Source organism: Carettochelys insculpta, chromosome 27 (genome assembly GCF_033958435.1).
Source record: "Carettochelys insculpta isolate YL-2023 chromosome 27, ASM3395843v1, whole genome shotgun sequence".
Taxonomy (NCBI): domain Eukaryota; kingdom Metazoa; phylum Chordata; order Testudines; family Carettochelyidae; genus Carettochelys; species Carettochelys insculpta.
Genome location: NC_134163.1, coordinates 2,597,138 through 2,619,073, shown reverse-complemented (window position 1 = coordinate 2,619,073; position 21,936 = coordinate 2,597,138). Strand labels below are relative to the sequence as shown.

Here is a 21,936-nt window from a genome sequence, read left to right as displayed (position 1 = left end):
GGAAAGTAGATGAAAATAGAGTGAAACTATTTGCCAAGGGCGGAGGAAGGTCCCTACAAAACATCAAGGAGCTGCAAATTAACAGTAACCACAGTTACAAGAGGAGAAATAAATAAGAGTTGGCTATTTCAGTTGCCATACCTTAAGAAATTAGTCTTTGGACTCTGTGCATTTACCAGAGAGAGAAAGCACGGAAACAAAAGACTCGTGCATCCCCTTCACCTTTTAAAAGGCTGTAATTTCCTACTTGCTATGGCAAATATTTAAGAAATAATACAAGGAAAGCTGCTCCTTTCTTAAGGATAGACTTCTAATGTAAACTGCAGACAACATATCAAATTTAGTAATGATGGAGAACATGGTCATTGCACATGGTGAATCAAAAAAGCGTATGAAGTGCCAGAGGATAGGCCTAACTCAGGAGTCAGCAGCCTGCAGCGCCGGAGCCACCTGCAGCTCTGAGCACTGCCACTACTAACTCCACTTGCTGCTCTGGAGGCTGCCACCACTTAAACAATGCCCTCCGTTCAAGCTGGATTTAGTAGTGTTGTTTATGCCTCTGGAGCCACAAGTGGAGTCAGCAGCGAAAGGGAGCCCGGGAAATGGAAGCCAGCAGGGCAGAGAGCTGGCCGCGCACTGCATGCGGTGGAACTCTAAGGGTACAGGAGAGCTGGGGGAGGGGGTGGCTGAGCCTGCCCTAACGGAGCGGCACTGAGGAGGCAGTGGTGGTGGGAAGGGGAGAGCGGCAGGGGGAAGCGGCAGCTGTGGAGGAGCAGCACGCAGAGCTCTTCGTCTCAGGCAGGCAAATCCTGGGGATGGGGAAGGGAGGGGCAGGTTGGATGCTGAGAAGTGTTAATCCTGGGGATGGGGGGAGGGTTTGCGGGATGTGGGGATTAAGCGTGGGGATAGGAGAGCTGATTTGGGGGCTGAGGCGGGTAAAGCCTGGAGATGGGGGTAACAACTTTCTGACTGATACAAATCATTATGTGCATGCGGTTCTTAAAATAGGGGTGACAAAGTACAGTGTGACACTATTTGTAAAGGGCTGTCTCCTATTCATGTGCATTGCAGCTCCTGAAGTTACTGATTTTGTAACTGAATATGACAAAAATAGCTCCTCACTATTTCGGTTGCAGACCCCTGGCCTAACCCTACAATTGTTAGTCCGTTCAGCTAGTACTGCAGAAATTCCATTCCTAAATGGTATTTATTAGCAACTGGATTTTACTCGCAACTCAAGTGAGCTCAACAGAAACGGGCAAGCCCTGCACCAAACCCCACTGAACCTCACTCACATTTCACACCAGATGTCACAGAAAAAATAAAACAAGCTCCTCAGTTACTTACTGTAACGGTTTGCCCAGCCCGGAGGACATACTTTGGAGTAAACTTATAAGCAATTTCTTCTGCATCTCCAATTTGTCTCTTCAGTCTCCAGTTACCCAGAGACTGATCCTAATGAAAAGGTACAGAAGTTTATTTCGGAATAAATACCCATCTACTGCCTTTATATTCACTAAAATGCCATAGATACAAAGTCAGTAGCTTTCCCCAGGGTTTGCTATTGGGTCACACGCACAGTCGAGTATTATTTAATCCAATGGATGGTTTAGACTGCAATCTCCTTTTTTAAGACCTAATCCTGCAAATGCACATGTAGCTGTACTCATCCATTAACCCAGGGGCAGGCAGCCAAGTAGCATGTATGGGCCATGCGAGTGGCCTTCCTTTAACTCAGTGGGCCAGAGCAGCCCACAGCCCCTCCTCCTTCTCCAGGCACCTCTTGCACACTGAGGTACTTGAGCCCACACTCACCTGCTCCTTCTCCTCCCACCCAGCACTTTCGGAGGACACAAACTGCCTGATTTAACTGGGTCCTCACCCTCCCAGAACTGGAACACTGAGAAGGCGTGGGGATATAGGGTAAATCAGGTGATTCACGCCTCCTCTAAGAAGAGGGAAGGAGGTAGTGTAGAAAGTTCAGGGCTCCTGTGCGTAAGTGGGCAGGCTGCAGATTGTGCCCCAGTGGGCCACATCCAGCCCAGGGGCTGCAGATTGCCCACCACTGCACTGATCAGACTACTAAAATAAGCAAACGTACCAATATGCATGTTTGCAGGCTGCTAAATGATAAGCTTCTTGGGACACAAGGTACCCGCCTTACTTGTGTCTTCTATGGCACTGACCGCTACACTGGTGCTGAAACAATACCATCAGCATACAGCTACCACTTAGTGACTTCTGAAGGAGCCATGCCCAGGGTAAACCGGCCATCAATCTCTCTGCGGGTGCAGCATGTTTGTGTTACAAAAGGCCATCCCACATCTGGGTGGTAGCTCACTGCTGCCTTTCTACTGACACTCACCTTCTCAGAGTTGTTCTTAAGTTGAACATATCTTCCCTCCAGGTCTATCTCTTCTATGCTGATGCCTCCTCTGGCTGAGGCTTGCTGGGATGTTTGAAAACTGCTGCTGCTACCGCTGGTGCTACCGCTGGTGCTCCCCGTGCCAATTCCACTTGTACCACTGCCCAAAAGCTCCTCTGCTTCAACTCGTTTTCTTTTGCCTCGAGAAGAGCGGACAACTGATGTGCTGGTGCTACTGCTGCTGGAGGTTGCCTGGGAAACTGTAACACGGGAGGATGGGCTCGGAGACAGCTTCAACCTTAACGTAATCAAAGAGACATTTCAACCATATGAAGAAAGCTTCGGTAAAGTATCTTAGGACTGGTTTGGGGATTATTTCATAGAATTAACATACACTATAACACACCAATTCCCTTTACATTAACTGCTTTAAGGAGTGATGACAGGAGCAGAAGAAAGAGTCCTACAAACTTGGATGGGCAAGTACCAGAGGAGTTGAATGTCAAGCACCTGTTAATCCACAGCATTTCATAACCATTTCAATGGATGGGTATTCAGGTGAGAACAGCTGCTTCATTTTATGACCATTAAACCTACAACTTACAGATACAGTACGTTCAGTTAGGTAAAGTTTGTGCACTTCTATTCAAAACGACATCACTGCTAAAAAAAATTCCCAACAGTGCAGAGTGAAGCATGTCAGACCTATACGTACCTCTTCTCTTCCCCCTCCAGAAGTTTTCGGTAAGCACTGATCTCCATGTCCAGTGCTAATTTAACATCAAGCAGTTCCTGGTATTCTGCAAGCTGCTGCTGCATCTGGTCCCGCATTTCCATCATCTCCCCCTCCTTGGCATCTAACAACTTCCTGAATTTGTCCTGCTCACCAGCCATCATCTCCTCCAGTTCCCTAATGCGATCTTCTGCAACACCGGCCTATGGTTACAGTAAAATAAGAAGTTAACCAAGCACATGGATGGAGACAGAGGAGGGTATGTGACCTCCCACTGACCAGTACCACAGAAGGGAAAACTAAGCCAGGCTGCTGGAGAGCCAGGAATTCAATTACAGCCTGGCATTCCCAGAAGCAGTACAAACATATGGCCTCCCAGCTAGTTCATCCCACAGAGAAGGGGAAAGGTTTTTCCCTCTGGGGCAGTGTTTCCCAAATGGGGATACACGGAACCCTAGGGTTCCACAAAGTAAAAATAAGGGTTCCATGAGAAAAAATTCCTTTGCACCTCCCTGAAACAGTAGGACTAACTTTAATTGGTTTAATGGCCAGTAGGGCAGTGGGAGGGGTCTGGCCATTAAATCAACTGAATTTAGTTCCATTATTTCAGGGGCAGCAGGGCAGGGAGCTGCAGAGAAGCCCCTTGCTCACCCCCCCTACCAGACTGGCCACACTGCTCTGGTGGGTGTGGCTCAGCTCAATACCACCAGCAAAACACCTCCACGTCAGCCTTCTTTCCGCTGGGCACATGTGGCCACCCAGTGTAGGCTTCCGAGCCAGAGCCATAGGTGGGTTAGTCGAGTTTGGGGCTGAGGCGGGTGAATCCTGAGGATGGGCGGGCAGGTTTGGGGCTCATACAGGCTAAGTCTAGGGATGAGGGGGCTGAAGTCTGGGGATAAAGGGAGAATTTTGGGGTGAATCTGGGGCCTAAGGCAGGTAAAGCATGGAGATGGAGGGCAGGTTTGAGAGCCGAGGGGTACAGAGCCTGGGAATGGGGTTCTGCAAAATTTTTTTTTTTAAATACAGTTTTAAAAGGTTCTGTGGCCAAATAACATTGGGAAACGCTGCTCCAGAGTATTGGTCGCTCTAGCATTAAATGCAAATGCAATAGGAGCTTGGGGATCTCTTGGCAAGGTGTGCACGCTGCTTCAATTTAGGACATTATATGGAGATATATCTAAACTGGAAGGGACCTTCAGAGGTCATTGAGTCCAGTCCCTTGCCCTCACGGCAGGAGCTATCACCATCTCTGGCAGATTTTATTTACTTACTTATTTTTTAAAAACCTATTTGCCCCAGAACCCTAAATGGCTCCCCCAAGGATCTAACTCACAACTCTGGGATTAGCAGGCCAATGCTCAAACCACTGAGCTATCACCCGAACATGCTGCACGCATATCATTCATTAACCCCCTCGTCCAGGGGAACCCAGACTTAATTAACCTTTCAGGAATGCTCAAAAGTCCCTTTTGAAATGCATCTCAAAACACCACCTTTGCATTACACTATACGTGACAGGTGTTGTACCAGGTATAGTTGGTAGAATTGCAGCTTTACTGGCAGTTTACTAATTAGTGTAAGATGTTTGCTGTCTCCACTGTCCTTTTAATTTTTAATGACTAGAGAGCTTGCCATTGAAACAAGTAATTAAGGTAAACATGGTATATTAGAGGAGATTAAAAGCATTTTTAAAATATGCATGGTATTTCAATTTCCTTCTGAAAACATTTCTTCGTATATAGAGTCCTGAGGTTGGGAAATTAACACCTGATGAGCAAATTGTGTTAGCTTATTTTGACTAAATGCAGGGCACAAGGTCTGAAAAATAACTTAAGAATAAGATATTCAGTACAAATGCTCTCAACTATGTTTAAAATTCACTTGCCACGAAAATGTGTGTAAAAGGTCCTTTTTTCTAAAAACATACCTACTAGTCAACTTGAGCATTCATGGAGAGTGAACAAAGGGAAAGGCATTAGGTTTTATTCGACACATCATTCAGCGTTTTAGAAGTACGGAAACGTGATCTTTTCACCTGTTTTTGTAAGCCAGAAAGCTGGTAGCTGAGAGACTCTATCCTCATGCGAGCTTCCTTCAGCTCCTCCCGGGCAGCGCTGGCAGCCTTGTCATTTTGGTCAGAGGACAGTTTGGCATTCTCCAGCTAGAAGACAGTTTGGCACAGGATGCTCACATTAAACTAGGGCTCACAAGTTTAGGGCTGCATTGGCTAAAGCTGCTTGTGCTATCAGAACAGAAAGCCCATCTTTTTTTTCCCATCACACAAACTAATTTTTACATGACTGCACAACTAAGAATATAACTAGGCACAGACTATGTCTCGAAACAAAAGAATTTCAAATAAGACAGATTTAAAATTAACTGTTCTCATTAACTTCTTGCATAATTAAATGCCAGCTATACAACCATGTTATAGCCATTACATTCGAAAGAAACTGTTACTGAATAGCTGTCATTCGTCAAACTGCGTTGCACATCTGTTTCACAGAAGGTGGGCACATGCCGATGCAGTTTGCCCTTTGACTGAGAGGCAGCTAGTGGAACACTAAGGTAACATATAATATTTACCTTGGCCTGATAGGTCTGTTCCAGCTCCATTTTGTACAATTTGACCTGTTCATCATGCTGATTGCGCAGATCCTGCAGGGCCTGAGCCATTTTGGATTCATATTCCTGCTGGTGACTGCTGTCTATCTCAATCAAACGGCGCTCATGCCTTTTCTTTGTCTCTCTTACTTCCTATGTTAAAAAACAATGCAAGCAAAGGCTCAAGTTTGGGTAAACAAAAGCATCTATTTTACATCACAGTTAACTATTTCGGTGTTGTTTTGCTGCCAGGGAATTGAAAGCATTTTGTAAAATTCCAAACTATTAAAACACAAACCTTGGATCTGTTAAGGTGAGTGTAGGAGTGTGAGAGGGAGGCCAGGCAAGGCAGGGGTTAAACAAGGCCTGTTAGCCCAATCAGCCCCACCCTAGTTCACCTGCGGCCAGTTTCAGGCCTGGAGGAGTATAAAGGGAGGGAAGCCAGCTCAGTTTGAGGCTGAGCAGCCAAGAGGCAGGAGGCCCCAGGCCAGAGCTGCCACCTGGTCAGCCACCGGAGGGTGCAGCCCAGGACCCTCCCCCAGGTACTGACTGGAGAGGGGAGCCTCTCTCCAGGGAACCCCTCTCCTGCCAAAAGAGGGAACTAGATTCTCAGGGCTACATCCCAAACTCAACCCACAGATGCTTGGGTGGGGGCTGTGGACCCACTTAACAGGCCCTGGCCAGGGGGCATAGCCACTAGGCCACCCAGGCCCAGGTGTGAACCGCTCACATGTGGTGGTGAACGTGGGCATAGTCCTGGCCCTGCAGAAGGGCTATCCTACTGTGCCAGCCATAGACCCAGCAAGTGCGAACCACTGAAGCAATGGAGCCCCTGCTGAAGTGGATTGTGGAGCAACAGGCCAGCCAGCTGCAACAGCAGCAGCTGCTTCAACAGATGGCGCAGCAGCAACTAATTATGGAATTAGCAACCCACCAGCAACAGCTGATGCAGCAGGTAACTTCCCTGATACAACCCTGAACCCCGGATGGGCCACTGGCACCAATCAAACTTGCAAAGATGGGCCCAGAAGATGACCCAGAGGCATTCTTGGAGACCTTTGAGCAGGTGGCCACTGTAGCCCCGTGGGCCCAAGGGCAATGGGCGGCCAACATGGCACCTTGCTTGATGGGGGTTGCTCAGACAGCCTGTCGGGCACTGGACACTGTAGCTGCCCAGGACTATGCCCAGGTCAAGGCAGCAATCGTGGATGCTCTAGATATATTGGAAGAGACTTTCTGCCAGCGGTTCCGTGGGGAAGTATGGGCGCCTGGAACCCGGCCCCGTCGTATTGCCCAGAAGCTGCAGGATGCTGCTGGAGGTGGTTGAAGCCCGAAACAAAGTCCAGGGTGCAGGTAGCTGAGCAGGTTCTGCCTGAACAGTTCACCCAGATTCTGCCCTCTAGGGGAAGGGAGTGGGTGTTGAAGAACCATCCAGAAGACATGACTGCAGCCATCCAGTTGATGGAGAATTATCTAGCGGCCAAGTCCCCGGGGATGACTCCCTCTGTCGACCCCAGGTTAGCCAGAGGCACCCCAGCACGAGGGACAGAGGGGGCCAGGAGTCACAAGGCCGGGGTGGGCCCCAGCATCTGTTGCTCCTTCAGGAGCCCCAAAAGACTCGGAGTTACCGGGCTAACCTTGGGCTTCAACCCCCAGGCCCTGAGCCAACCCATTAGCTCCCCCATAGGGAACCCAGCCGCCTCTCGGACAAGGTAACAGCAACCCCACTCATGCCCCAGCCTGGAGATCCTGTTCCACGTCCATCCACACCACGGGCCCCTCAAGGAGACCCCCCTGAAGGCCAGCCAGAACAGGTCTCCTACTTCACACGTGGGGGCAGTGGGCACTGGTCCTGAGACTGCCCATACATTGAGTGCAACTTTGGGAAGCTCTGGACCCCACAAACACAGGTGCACCCCCAAGGCCCTGCCAAGCTGACCATCCCAGTGTTTGTAAATGAAACAGGGGCAATTGGGCTGATCCACTCAGGGTGTGCCCAGACCCTGGTTTGGCAAGCGCTTGTGCCTGATATAGGGCCTCCACAAGGCACCATCAGGCTGCAGTGTGTCCGTGGGGATGTGAAGGCCTATTCCCTGCACCTGGGTGACCCTATGGGTGAGGAGGCACAAAGAACCAGCAATGGTCAGCCTGGCCCCAGTTCTTGCCTGTCCAGTAATACTGGGGATGTTTTCATGAACTAGTAGCAGGACTTGGGAAGCCTTCAGCTAGGGAGCGGCAACCCCAGCCACTGAGCAAGGGAAAGGCAGGGACCGCAAATCTGGCTGGAGTAGGGGACGTGGCGGACCCAGGGGAAGGGACTTCCCAGGGGCCAGCCCCAGCCCAGGTGGACCTGAGCCCCCATCAACTGGAGAGGAAGCCACCCCCACTGCCTGAATCTGCAGTACTCGTAAGGCCCTCGGACTTTGTAGGGGAGCAGTGGGCAGAAGACCCACTGAGCCACGCATACGATCAGGTGGCTGTAGTGAAGGGGAGACCACCGGAGCCCATCCAGTGGGACAGTTCCCCCATCTGGAAATCCAGGGAGACCATCTCTACCGTGAGGAGAAGGACCCACAGACTGGAGAGGTGCACAATCAGCTCCTGGTCCCCCGGCCATGTCGGAGAGAGGTCATGCGACTTGCCCCATGCCATCCCCATGGCAGGGCACCTGGGGAGACACAAGACCCTAGTCCGGATCCTGGCCCGCTTCTTCTGGTCTGGCATCCACAGAGAGGTTGCAGACTTCTGTGCCTCCTGCCCAGAGTGCCACCTCACAGCCCCTCGGCCCGTGGAGAAGGCCCCGTTAGTTCCCCTCCCACTCGTGAGTGTACCCTTCGAGCGGATTGGTGTCGATATAGTCAGCCCCCTGGAGAAGTGCCGCTGGGTACTAGTTCATCCTCATTGTTATTGATTAGGCAACTCAGTACCCAGAAGCCATGCTGTTACGCTCCATGAGTGCCAAGAGGGTGGCAACTGAGCTCATGCACATCTTCGCTTGGGTCGGGGTCCCCCGGGAGATCCTAACAGATCAAGGGACAAACTTTATGTCCCAAACGGCACAACAACTTTGCCGGCTGCTAAAGATAAAGACCCTCCGAACATCCATCTACCATCCTCAGATCAATGGACTAGGAGAACACTTCAATCAGACTTTGAATGCCGTGATCCACAAGTTTGTGCTAAAGGATACACATCACTGAGACCAGCTCCTCCCCGCCCTCATGTTTGCAGTTTGGGAGGTGCCCCAGGCCTCCACAGGGTTTTCACCCTTTGAACTCCTGTATGGGAGGCAGCCATGGGGGATTCTGGACCTAGTAAGAGGCAGGAGGAACAGCCCTCCCAAAGCAATAATGTGGTGCAATATGTGCTAAATCTACGTGAGAAGCTTGACGCTCTAGGGACATTTGCCCAAGAAAACCTCCTCCAAGCACAACAGGCCCAAAGGCCGCTTGCTACAAACAGGCCAGACTCTGAGAGGTTTCAGCCAGGGAATCGAGTGCTACTGCTACTGCCCAGTACCAACTCTAAGCTCCTCACTCACTGGCAGGGCCCTTACAAGATTGTCCAGCGAGCGGGTCCAGTGAACTATGAGGTAGACCAGCTGGATAAGCGTAAGGGGTGGCAGATCTACCATGTAAATCTGTTAAAGCCCTGGAAGTCCCATGAAGGGCTACTAATCACCCCCTACCCACCAGACCCAGAAGTGGGGCCCCAGGCAGCAGAGGTGGCAAACCCAGGGGAGGTACAGTTTGGGCCAACCTTACCCTGGAGCAGAGACTTCAGGCCCAGAAGTTAGTGGTCAACTTTTCCTCAGTCTTTTCAACGAAACCCAGTCGACCTCACCTGGCTGTCCACCATATCCAGACCAAACCCAGGGTTAACGTCCAAGAAACACCTCAACCCCTTCCCCAGAAGTTGAGGGAAGTGGGTCAAGCAAGAATCGCAGTCGATGCTAGCACTGGGGGTAATGGAGACATCTTTCAGTGAATGGAAAAGCCCAATAGTCCTAGTCCCCAGACCGGATGAGAGCAAGACGTTTTGCATCAACTTCCGGAAGCTGAATGCCATATCCAAATTTGATGCCTACCCAATGCCCCAGGTAGATGAGTTGCTCAATCAGCTTGGGGAAGCCAAATACATCACTACCCTCAACTTAAACAGCTGTTGGCAAATCCTCCTCACACTCGAGTCCAAGGAGAAGACGGCTTTCTCCATTCCCTTTGGACTCTTCCAGTTTCAAACCATGCCATTTGGGCTGCACGGTGCCCTAACTACATTCCAGCACCGAACAGACCGGCTTCTACGTCCTCATAGCCAATACACTGCACCATATTTGGATGATGGGGTGTATGGGGTGTACAGGGAGGGGCAGTACCTCTGTTGGAGGGACCTGTCGTACCCTTTCGGGAGTAGTCCATCCGCTTTGGTCCCCGCCTGTCACTCAGCTCTCACTTGTGGCTCCAAGTAGCTGCAGCATGCGCAGCGGCCACACTCCGGCCAAACCAGGAGAGTGTAACCGATGGGGCTCAAACCCTCGGTGAATTTTCGAATGTTCCTACCCAGCATGTGAAGTCAGTTGCGGCGGACTGGGCGGAAGAGATCATTTAGATCCAATGGCCAAGAGGGCAGTTCTGCAACGCGTTGTGGAAAGTGAAGGGCTTGACAAGGCACAAAAGACGTCAAGGCCATCCACTGCAACCAAAGAAGTTACCAGTCATGACGAGTCTATGTGCCACTGGTGCCTGGCTTCCAAGGTCGAGAGAGTGGGATTGCTCCTGTGCAACGGCTCTACCACTTAAAAAGCTTTCATGCACAGGTCCTGTGCATATCATCACATCACCCAAGTCCTGCAGCGATGGGGGGAGGGGCAAAGCGACAGGTGGAGGTTACCACTGGGAGTCGTAGTCCCAATCCTGCACGTAGGCAGCCTGTGGACAAGTGGTCGTCCAGCTCTGTACCTGGGGCAGCAGAGTTGCCTGGCAGCATCCCAGGCATGTAAGCAGTCCTCTTTAGGACAGCACTGCTCACCGTAGCAAGGGAGGGGCCTAGAAAAGGTGTCCTAAAATTGCCTGCCCTACAACAATAACTGGCCAGCAAGCCGCGGCTGGCAATTCAACCCTACTTGCGGTCAAAACCAAAAGAAAAATTTGAGAAAACTTACCATTGGTGTATGGAATGTTCATACTCTCATGGACCAAGAAGCTGTTGCAAGACCTGAGAGGAGGACAGCTCTCACTGCTCGTGAACTAGCCCACTATAACATCGATATAGCAGCATTAAGTGAAACAAGATTGGCTGGGGAAGGTTTCTTGAGTGAACCAGGAAGTGGTTCTACCTTCTTCTGGAAGGGTAAGACTGAGACAGAGGATAGAATACATGGAGTCGGTCTGGCAATAAAAACCTCACTGATGCATCAACTCCCAGACCTTCCAGTGGGGATCAATGAAAGATTGCTGAAACTACGTTTCCCACTAAACGCCAAACGTCATGCCACCGTCATCAGTGCATATGCATCCATCATCAGTGCATATGCACTCTAACGTGCCCTGACAACTCAAAGGAACAATTCTATGAAGATCTCGACAGGCTGATCAAGGCCACACCTGCAACAGACAAACTACTCCTACTTGGAGATTTCAATACCCGAGTCAGGGCCGACAACGAGAACTGGAAAGGAGTAGCCAGGCCACATGGTGTAGGCAAAATGAACAACAATGGACTACTCCTTTTGAGCCTTTGTTCTGAAAACAACCTGACTATTACCAACACTCTGTTCCGACAAGTGAATAAATACAAAACGACGTGGATGCACCCTAGGTCTTAACAGTGGCATCTGATAGATTATGCCATTGGCAGAAGGCAAGACATCCGAGACGTACTGATCACCAGAGTAATGCGAGGTGCAGGGTGCTGGACAGATCACAGATTAATTAGGACATCTCTTCAACTTTACATCGCTCCCTCTCGGCACAAATATCTTAAGCATGTGCAACCTGCTTTTAACATAGCCAAACTGAAAGATGCCCAATGTTTAAACAATTTTCAGAAGAGTCTCTGACAAATTAACATCCCACGGTCAACTGGTCGGTACTGTAACCGAAAAGTGGGATCAGTTCAAGCAGATAGTGACTGACACAGTAATAACATCGCTTGGACCAAAGAAAATAACACATCAGGATTGATTCAATGAGAAGCAAGAAGAAATATGTTCAGCACTGAAAGCAAAGAGAAAAGCCTTTATTGAATGGTAGAATGACCCCTCCTCAGCCTCCAAATGGGACCATTTCAAGCACCTTCAGAGCAAAACACATAAAGACCTCCGTCAGATACAAGACAGCTGGTGGGAGAGCAAAGCCAAAGAAATTGAGCACTATGCTGAGACCCACAACTCAAAGATGTTCTTTAATGCTAAGACTGTCTATGGACCTTCTAAACCAAGGACTACCTCATTGCTCTCATCAGACAACACAACGCTGGTCAAAGACAAAGAGGGCATCAGCGAAAGATGACAAGAACACTTTAGCAACCTCCTTAACAGACCATCGACCGTGAATAACAACGTCCTCAATGAAATTCCACAACAACCCGTCCTGACAGATCTTGACTTTCCGCCCACTATAGATGAGATTAAGAAAAGCTATTAGCCAGATGAGTTCAGGAAAAGCTCCTGGAAAAGATGGGATACCAGCAGAGATATATAAAGCGGCAAGTCCAGCAGCACTAGCAGCGTTCCATAGCATGATCATCAGCATCTGAGAGGATGAAAACATACCACAGGACCTTTGTGATGCTATTATTTTTAAGAATAAAGGCAGCAAAGCAGAATGTGGAAACTACAGAGGCATATCCCTTCTCTCCGTTGAAGGGAAGATCATTGCCCGCATCATCTTGAACCGCCTAATAGCCAGTATTTCCAAGGCAAATCTACCTGAAAGTCAATGCGGTTTTCGACCTGGCCGGAGCACAGCCAATATGGTGTTTGCTGTCAGACAAATACAAGAAAAGTGCATTGAACAGAACATGCACCTGTATGCTGTCTTCATAGATCTGACAAAGGCGTTTGATAGCGTCAACAGGGAAGCCCTTTGGACCATTCTAATACGACTCGGCTGCCCAAGAAAATTTGTCCAGATTATACGCCTTTTCCATGACGACATGACAGGCGAAGTACTGTCTGATGGAGCCGTATCAGCCCCCTTCAACATCACCAATGGCATGAAACAAGGATGTGTTCTCGCTCCTGTCTTATTTAACCTGTTCTTTGCATGCGTCCTTAACCATGCAATGAAAGATCTGGACTGAGGTATATACTTGAAACACCGGCATGATGGTTCACTTTTTGACCTCCGTCGCCTGAACGCAAAGACTAAGACAGTGCAGAAACTCCTTTCTGAGGCACTCTTTGCCGACGACTGTGCCCTTATGGCTTACACTGAAAACGATCTTCAGCACACTGTCAACAAGTCTGCAGAGGCCTCGCAACTTTTCAGACTATCTATCAGCCTCCGAAAGACAGAAGTTCTCCATCAACCTGCACCTGGATCAAATGCTCCTGTCCCGAGTATCTCTATTGACGGCACTTAGTTTAAAGCAGTGGAGAACTTTAAATACCTGGGTAGTGTCATATCCAGTGATGGATCACTGGATAATGAGATCAACACGCGAATATCCAAAGCGAGCCAGGCACTTGGCTGTCTGCGTGTCAAAGTTCTAAACCACCATAACATCCGGATGTCAACAAAACTGCTTGTGTACAGAGCTGTTGTTCTCTCATCTCTTTTGTACAGGTGTGAAACATGGACACTATATAGGCATCGCATCAAGCAGCTCGAAGCATTCCACATGCGCTGCCTCCGTAACATCACGAAGATCCACTGGCAAGACAAGGTGCCCAATCTTGAGGTCCTCGAGAGAGCCCAGATGACAAGCATCGAAATGATTATGAAGTCACAACTACGTTGGACCGGTCATGTCAGCCGCATGGATGCCAACAGAATCCCTCGCCAGCTTCTGTATGGTGAACTTTCCCAGGGCATCCGGCGTATAGGTCGTCCACGGAAACACTACAAGGATACTATCAAAGCCAATCTGCAGTACAGCAGTATCAAACCTGGGGACCTTGAGGATGCCGCCGGTGACAGAACACAGTGGCTTGCAACAGTCAGAAATACCTGCATTGCCTTTGAGGAAGACCGCTGCTGGCATCTACAAGAGCCACGTGAACGACGTCACAGAGCATCAGCAATGCACAACCCACAGATTGCAAACTTCCCATGCACCATCTGCGGCAAAATGTGCACCTCTAGAATTGGCTTATACAGTCACCAGAGGACACACAGTAAGACCAACAACAGATGATCTGCACAGATTTGTCATCATCGGATCGATGGACTACCATTATTATTATTTGTCCAATATAGTGATTTACAGCTGCAACTGGCAGACCCACCTACAACATGTCTGCCGTATTGCAGTCCCTCCAGGAAATGGGCCTGACAGTGAATTCAGCAAAATGCCACCTCGGAAGGGATGAGACCACCCACTTAGGATACACCTTGGGGAAGGGCATGGTACGCCCCCTAGTGGGGAAGGTCCAAGCCCTCCAGCAGTACGCCCCCTCCATCCTCGAAGAGACAGGTATGCCTGTTCCTGGGGTTAGCAGGATATTACCGCCGCTTCATCCCGGGCTTCTCGTCCATCGCGGCCCCTCTTTCCAACCTGCTCAGGAAAGAGGTTCCCAACTGCATCCCATGGACCCCAGCTTGTGAGGAAGCTTTCCAGGCCCTAAAGACCCAGATCTGCTGAGAAACGGTCCTGTACAGCCCCGACTTCTCGCAGGAGCTCCTGCTACAGACAGGTGCCTCGGATGTTGGGGTGGGAGTGGTGGTCTCCCAAATTGTGGGAGGTGAGGAGCACCCGATTCTTTATATCGGCTGTAAGCTCTTCCCAAGGGAAAAGACCTACTCAGTAACAGAGAAAGAGGCCCTAGCAGTCAAAGGGACCATAGATTCACTTTGATACTACCTCCTGGGCAGACACTTCACTCTCGTCACTGACCACGCCCCCTTGCGCTGGCTACAGGCAATGAAAGAGACAAACCCCAGAATCATGAGGTGGTACCTCTCCCTCCAACCCGGGGGGCGGGGGATGTGTAGGAGTGAGAGAGGGAGGCCAGGCAAGGCAGGGGTTAAACAAGGCCTGTTAGCCCAATCAGCCCCACCCTAGTTCACCTGTGGCCAGTTTCAGGCCTGGAGGGAAGCCCTCTCAGTTTGAGGCTGACCAGCCAAGAGACAGAAGCTGGCTCTGAGGCAGAAGGCCCCAGGCCACAGCTGCCACCCGGTTAGCCACCAGAGGGCACGCAGCCCAGGACCCTCCCCCAGGTACTGAGGGAAGCGGGGAGCCCCTCCCAGGGGAACACGTGTCCTGCCAAAAGGGGGAACTAGATTATCAGGGCCACACCCCAAACTCAACCCATAGACGCTTGGGCAGGGGCTGTGGACCCACCCAACAGGCCCTGACTAGAGGGCGTAGCCACCAGACCACCCAGGCCCAGGTGTGAACAGCTCAGTGAGCTAAATGTTTTAGTAGATACAAAGTTATCTAGTCCCTTTCTACAGGAAAGAATTTCTAAACATGTTCTAATGTTCTCTTCACTTAAAAATACAGAAACTTTAAAATAAAGGGCTAGTCTATGCTTTAATAACCAAACTAGCAAATTTACCCAGTGATGCTCAGGTCCTTAATCAATAATAATGCGTGGGATTTTGCGGGGGGGGATAAAATGAAAATGTACATGCTTTATTTAAATGTCTATTTTTCAAAACCTGCACGCCCCACAGGCACTGCCCTGAGCCCTTCCTCACTCCCAAACATGACTCTTGTACCCCAAACCTCTGCCCTAAGCCTTCCATCACACCCAGCCCCCTGCCTTGACTGCTGCTCCCCTCCACACGTCCCCAAACCCCTGCTTTGAAGTCCTCACCCTCTAGCCCCCTGCCATGAGCCCCTCCTCACCCCCTAACCCCTTGTTCTTCCCTTTGCTGTCCCTTTATGATCCTCCATCTCCAGAGAACTGTAGCTCTTGATGTGCTAGATCACAGGTTCCCAAACTGGGAGACATGCCCCCCTCGGGGTGTGTGAAGAAATTCCAAGGGGGGAGTGAGGCTGCCCAGCCCCCGATCAATCCCCCCCACCCCAAGAAAGAGCCCATGCTGGTGTTACCGCCTGTAAAAATGGAGATAGCGCTGGCTTCCTGCAGCATGAGGGCAAGTCCCGCAGCTGCACGCCAGAGCCAGCAACTCAGGAAACACGTGCACTGCTTCCCTTCCCCAAACAGCTGGCGCATTTCCTGAAAAGCCGGGTCTGGTGCCCCCCGACGACTTCCTTCCACCTACTGCCTTCCTGCACTGGGGGAGTGGGAGTCCCAGACCTGTGCCAGCTCCAACTGCTCAGGCAGTGTGTGGCTACCATGGTGAGCAAGGAGCAGGGAGCACAGCCCGAGCAGCTGGGGTAGGCCTGGATATGGGCACTCCCACTCCTCCCTGCTGCCCCCTGCCTGCACTAAGGCAGCAGGAGAAAGGAAGTCGCGAGTGGGCAACAGATCTGGCTCTTTGGGGAGGGGAAGCAGCTCAGGTGCTTCCTGAGACCCCAGACCTGGCATGCAGCTGCGGGACCGCCAGGTACCAGCCAAGCTGTCCCCTCTCTTCACTTAGATCCCCATGAGTACAGGTTCCCTGCCCCTTCCATAAATAAAGATAATACTGAAATGTTTGTTGGACGTAATTTAAAAATGAAGCCTGGCCAACATGCCCCCAATCAGGGCCAAGCCCACATCTGGACACAGCATCATAACACCACCATATCATCCATCCCCACCCCCCGCCCCCACCAGTCCTGAGCCTCTCACATCCCCAGTTTTCTGCCACAACCCACACATTGCAAACCTGTGTCCTGAGCCCATCATTCCCCCAACCCCCTGCCCCAAGCCCCTCATACACCGCAACCTGAACTCCTGCACCCTCACGTCCACAAGCCTGTGCTTTGCTCAGCACCCCAACACTCCACAGCCTGGAGACCCCTCCCTGAGCCAGCAGCCTCTTCTCAATCTCTTCTTGCACCAAAACTCCCTCCCAGAGCTTGCCCCTTTCACCCCTTCCCACACCCAAATCCCTCATACCCACCCCAGAACCTGTACCTCTTGTCTCAACCCAGTGGGAGTGCGTAAGGGCTGGGGACAGCAAATGATGAAGAGGAGGGGAATGAAGAGGGCCGGGCCTCAAGAAAGGGTGGGGTCTTGGGGCTTGCCCTGACATTCAAAAAGTGATCTTGGGTGTAAAAAGATTGGAGACCACTGCCATATTAAAGTTTTGGGCCAAGAAAAATTATTTGTGCTTATTTTAAATTTTAAATACAATTTTATACCAAGTTTTTGTGTTTATTTTAAATTGAATTTCTTTCTTAAAAGAGGGGTTGGATGATGGTGAAGAAGAGGTGGGGGGTGAGGGCGTCTCAAAAATCAAAAAGGGGGTATGATGCCAAAAAGTTTGGGAACCACTGTTCTAGATTAACCTTCCAACAAATTTGCAGGAATAGGCAACATACCCAGAGGCCGTGTCTACACTGCAAAAATAACTTAGAAGGAAGTAACTTTGAAGTTGAACATCTACACACACCCTACTTCATAATAGGGCACTACTCCATTCCCTGCACCTGCAAACAGAAAACAGACTCAGACTACAAAGACATGTGACAAGCCTTAATCTAATACAGAGTTCTAGCTCGTGTTATTTTTATATGCCAAGATAACTAGAAGCATAAAGCCCAGGAGTTCTGGGTTCTTACCCCAGCTCTGCCACAGATTTAATGCGTGTGACTTTATCCAAGTCACTTAACAGCTTTGTGCTTCAGTTTCTCTATTTATAAAATGAGACAATGATGATCACTTCCCGTGGTCAATGCTTGTAGAGCACTTTGAGCAAAGGCCAGGTAAACTCTGTGCTATGGATAAACTGTCAGATTGATCATACCTCCTCAAATATATTCTTCCGGAAATCCAGGTCCTCTTGTAAGCTCTGGCAGCGATTCTCCAAGTCCACTCTCATCAATGTCTCCTTCTCCAACTGCTTCTTAGCCACAGCATGACCATCTTCTGCCTAGTGAGAAATTCAGCATCTGAAGTTTAAAACTGCGTTTAAGTTTGACTGGCTTCCTTGTTCTCTATTCATGAAACATTACACTGTACTCTTAATTTAACTGCCTGTTCCCAATTTGTTCCCAGCCTAATAGGTCTCCCAACAGAATACCAGTGACTACATTTAAAAATACTTTCATATGCAAATATCTCCTACTAGAGTTTGCTTACCTCAGTACTGTCTGATAACATACCTGGGAATTATTAGTTCCCCAAGCTTTATTTGTGGAGTAGATTGTTTAAATATTTTTTCTGTTAGACAGCCTGGGTAGTGGTGGTGTATACATTTAATTGAAAAGGGTGAAGCTTTGGCAGTGCTAAAATGCCTAGCTTTACTCAAGATAATACTAGTTCGCTCTTACTTATGGAAAAAACAGGTCCTCACCTTCTCATAACTGTTGTTTGAGATGTGTTATGTCCATTCCAATCACACGTATGCAGGTAGCCAGATTTTTCCACTAGCAGCATCTGTCGGGTTGGCCTGGGCACACCCTGGAGTGGTGCTTTCATGGCACTCAACTGAGAACCCTGCCAATTTACCAGCCCCTCATTTCCTCCCTGCCAGCTACTCCAACAGAGGAAGGCGGGGGTGGGCAATGGAATGGATGTGAACCTCAAAGAACAACAGTTACAAGAAGGTAACTACTTTTTCAAATGTTTGAATCAATGTGATCAGTCCGGTGGCACTCAAGCACAAGTTTAAGAAGTGGGGTCAGCATGTACTACTGATTAGGGGCACCGCTCATCCAAAAGCTACATTGTCACTGACCTGCTAATTGTATAGTGTGTGACAAAAGGACAGTTGGAGTACCATATCGCTGCTCTGCAGATTTCTAGAGTGGGAATTTAAGCCAGGAATGCTGTTGATGAATCCTGCCCCTGGTACAGTGCACAGTGATTGGAAGTGCAGGAATCTCTCTCAGGATGTAATTTTCATGAATACAGGACACTATTCAGGATGAGACACTGTGATGACACATTGTGACCTTTTATCCTGTCCTTCACTGACAACTAACTGGAGGAATTTCCTGAATGGTATGAGCAGAAAGGCATCCAGGAAACAATGTCCCTAGTGGAGGAGGAATATATCCACATGGAAGCCTAGCACTTCCTGTTGTGTCACATGGTAAACAGGTCTATCTGAGGAAAGCCCCATGTCTGGAGCATTCAATTTGCAACATTTGGGCAAAGGGATCACCCATGACAGTGAAAATCTGCTGTGGTAGTCCACCAGTTTGCTCTGTACCCTGGGAAGATACAATGCTTGCAGGTGTACTGAATGTTCTATACAGAAGCCCCACAGCCTGAGGGCTTCCTGGCACAAAGGAGAGGAGCATATGCAACCCCCACCCTCACAGGTACTGACAGAAAACACTGCCTTTAAGTCTACCCAAAAGGTCTGGCATGCCAGCTGCACCACTCTAAGCTCTCCGACACGGATGTGGAGAACTAGGTCCACCTGAGACCACGGACCTTGCTACCCATCCAAAGCCTGACACATCTGTCACGAGGGACAGGAATGGCAGAGGACTGTTGAAAGGAGACCCTAAACATACCTCCTGAGCATCGAGCCACCAGAAGATGGAGTCAAGGACCAGGAAAGTTAAGGTCACTATCCTGCCTAAACTTTCCCAGGCTGGCTGATATACTGATGTGACTGGAGCACTCGGAGTCAGAGTCTGGCATACAGCACTGCATAGGTACAGGCTACCATATGCCTCAGAAGCTTCAGGTAGTTCCTTGCTGTGGAGGTGGAAAACTCAGGCATTGAACATTATTGATTAGGGCCTGAAACTTCACTTCTGGCAGTATGCTCTGGCTTGCGTCCAGTTCAGCAATGCCTGAAAAGGAGACCCAGGCTGTTGAAGATCACTCTGATAAATTTGACCTGGGCTTCTATTTGAGTCCTTCTACTGAGGAGCACTTGGCAGACAGTTACCAAGGTACATGAACACCTGTACCTGGTGACTGGGCAAGACCACAGCAACAACTGCCATGCACTTGGTGAAGACCTGAGGTGCTGGCATGAGGATACAAGGGATGTCGTAAATAGGATCACTGCCTGGAATGGTAAAAGAGTGAGTGAGGAAACAAAAACAGCATAGTAAGCTCACCCAATTAACTCTAGGACCCCAGTTAAAAACCAAGTGGAGTTCTTTGAATATTCACATGCATTCCTCTTGAGAATTTTAGTACCTCCTGCTGTGGGCACAAAGTCATGCATGACAAAAGTAACAAAAAACCACAAGTATGAAGAGGAGTACAGATCCTTTCAAGAGGAGTGGAAATATAATTATTTCTTTGTGCCCATTAGTGGAAGTAAATGCGTCTGCTTAATATGACAATTTCCTTGCCCAATTTAAATAATTTGGCAGTCAGGCAATTCAGTACATGCAATAAATAAGTTAGCTAAATTTACCTTTCATTGTATTGAAAATTTTATAGTATTTGGTTGTGTTTAATATTATTGTGTGTGTGTGTGATGGTATGGTATGCAGGATATTCAGCAATCATGTGGCTTCTCTGGTTAATGGTGGTTGCAAACGTGGCTCTGGATTCATATAACTGTGAGTGCCAATGTTCTAAAATGTTCACTAACATACCTTAGCAAGCTGGGCCCGCAGGTCAGCAACTTCTGCTTCCAAACTGCGCTTCTCATTAAGAGCAGTACCGAGCTCTGCTTCACTTCTATGGAACAGGGCTTCAAGATCCTTAATGCGACTCTGAACCACAGCAAAATCAGCATCTTTCTTCTTATAGCTAAAAAAATAATAATATATTACCTCACTTCCATAAACTGGTTGCTAGTTTTATACCTTTCAAAAGGTTTAAATACACTGAGCTTCTATATTCCAAACTGACCTCCAGCAATTATTACCCAACATGTACCACTAGGTGTCCCCAAACTAATATCCATTTGAAATGATTAAAAATAAACCTCTCTCAAAAACAAAACAAAAAACCCACCTTGTTTCAGTTAAGCTGTTGCAAATCCACAGTTTATTTAAGCAATGAGGGGACCCCTTACATTAAACTGTTTCCCCAACAGACCATGATAAAGTCAGCATTATATACACACAGCACCATGACCACTACTGAATAAAATTCCTTTAATCAATTGATTTCAAAAGTTACATAGCACCTTTCATCCTCAAGAGCCTCACTCACCTTGGACCTGAACCTTAAGCTGCATAACACCTTCAACTTCCATTGAAGTCAGTGTTGCAAGTGGTCAGTACTTCTAAGGATCAGGGCCATTCTGCACATTGGGCTAACTCCCAAACTAAAGAATCATTTCATCCACCACTGAAATAAAAATCATTTCTTGGGAGAAATGCAGCAACCACTTAGCATCCAATACAATACACCACACCTTATGACAGATCATTTTCCCTAGCATAGCTATCAGGTAATGGTAGATGGCAACATCCATTTGTAGACTCCGAACAGGCTTTCCTAGTGAAAAGGTCAAGCTTTTTAGAGCCACGTCCTTGTCCCTTGGTGTCATACTGGGAAATCCTTGCTCTTCTTGCAAGAGATCAGGGCACTTCATATGAGTAGAAACACTCAAAGCCCTTCGGAAGGAGCGGGTATCTTTTTTTAAGATAGAGATGATATATTGGCTGAGGTATGACTTAGCTGGATCCAATAATTCCTTGGTGAGCAGCATGGCAAGACTTCTAAACAGTGTGATGTAGAATATCAATTTTAGAATTGTATCAATTGTAGAACATCAACTTATTGAACACCTCATGCAAAGAATCTCAGATATGTGATTCAAAACGTCTTGGAAGATTCTGAGATTATCTGGTGGGCATCTTCAAAGGATTAATGGTTTCATCAGAAGAGGAGAAGGATGCTGGAACCCGGTGTCACCCACCTCTGCAACTCCTCTTTTCCACTTTACTTTAAACCTGCCATAAGGCGAAGGCAATTTAACAGGGGCAGAGGAGCAGGACAGGAGGTGGTGATGGGAGACTACCTTCACATGCAAACATATGACTCCATAATCCATGTCTAGCACAGCCAAGAATGGAAAGTATA

The 21,936-nt window shown here is 48.7% G+C and overlaps 1 protein-coding gene across 3 annotated transcripts in view; it reads right to left on the bottom strand.

The window, feature by feature from the left end:
* LMNB2 (lamin B2) overlaps positions 1-21,936 on the bottom strand; it is a 65,125-nt gene that overhangs the window by 10,815 nt on the left and 32,374 nt on the right. For all 3 annotated transcript variants that reach the window (XR_012642623.1, XM_074978080.1, XM_074978079.1), the window contains exons 3-9: positions 20,496-20,652; positions 17,729-17,854; positions 5,685-5,855; positions 5,134-5,259; positions 3,081-3,301; positions 2,366-2,663; positions 1,348-1,455 (exon numbers count right to left, since the gene is read on the bottom strand). Coding sequence is in view for 2 of the 3 variants with exons in the window: in XM_074978080.1 (XP_074834181.1) it covers positions 1,348-1,455; positions 2,366-2,663; positions 3,081-3,301; positions 5,134-5,259; positions 5,685-5,855; positions 17,729-17,854; positions 20,496-20,652 (1,207 nt within the window). In the remaining variant the exon portion in view is untranslated. The remainder of the gene's footprint in view (positions 1-1,347; positions 1,456-2,365; positions 2,664-3,080; positions 3,302-5,133; positions 5,260-5,684; positions 5,856-17,728; positions 17,855-20,495; positions 20,653-21,936) is intronic.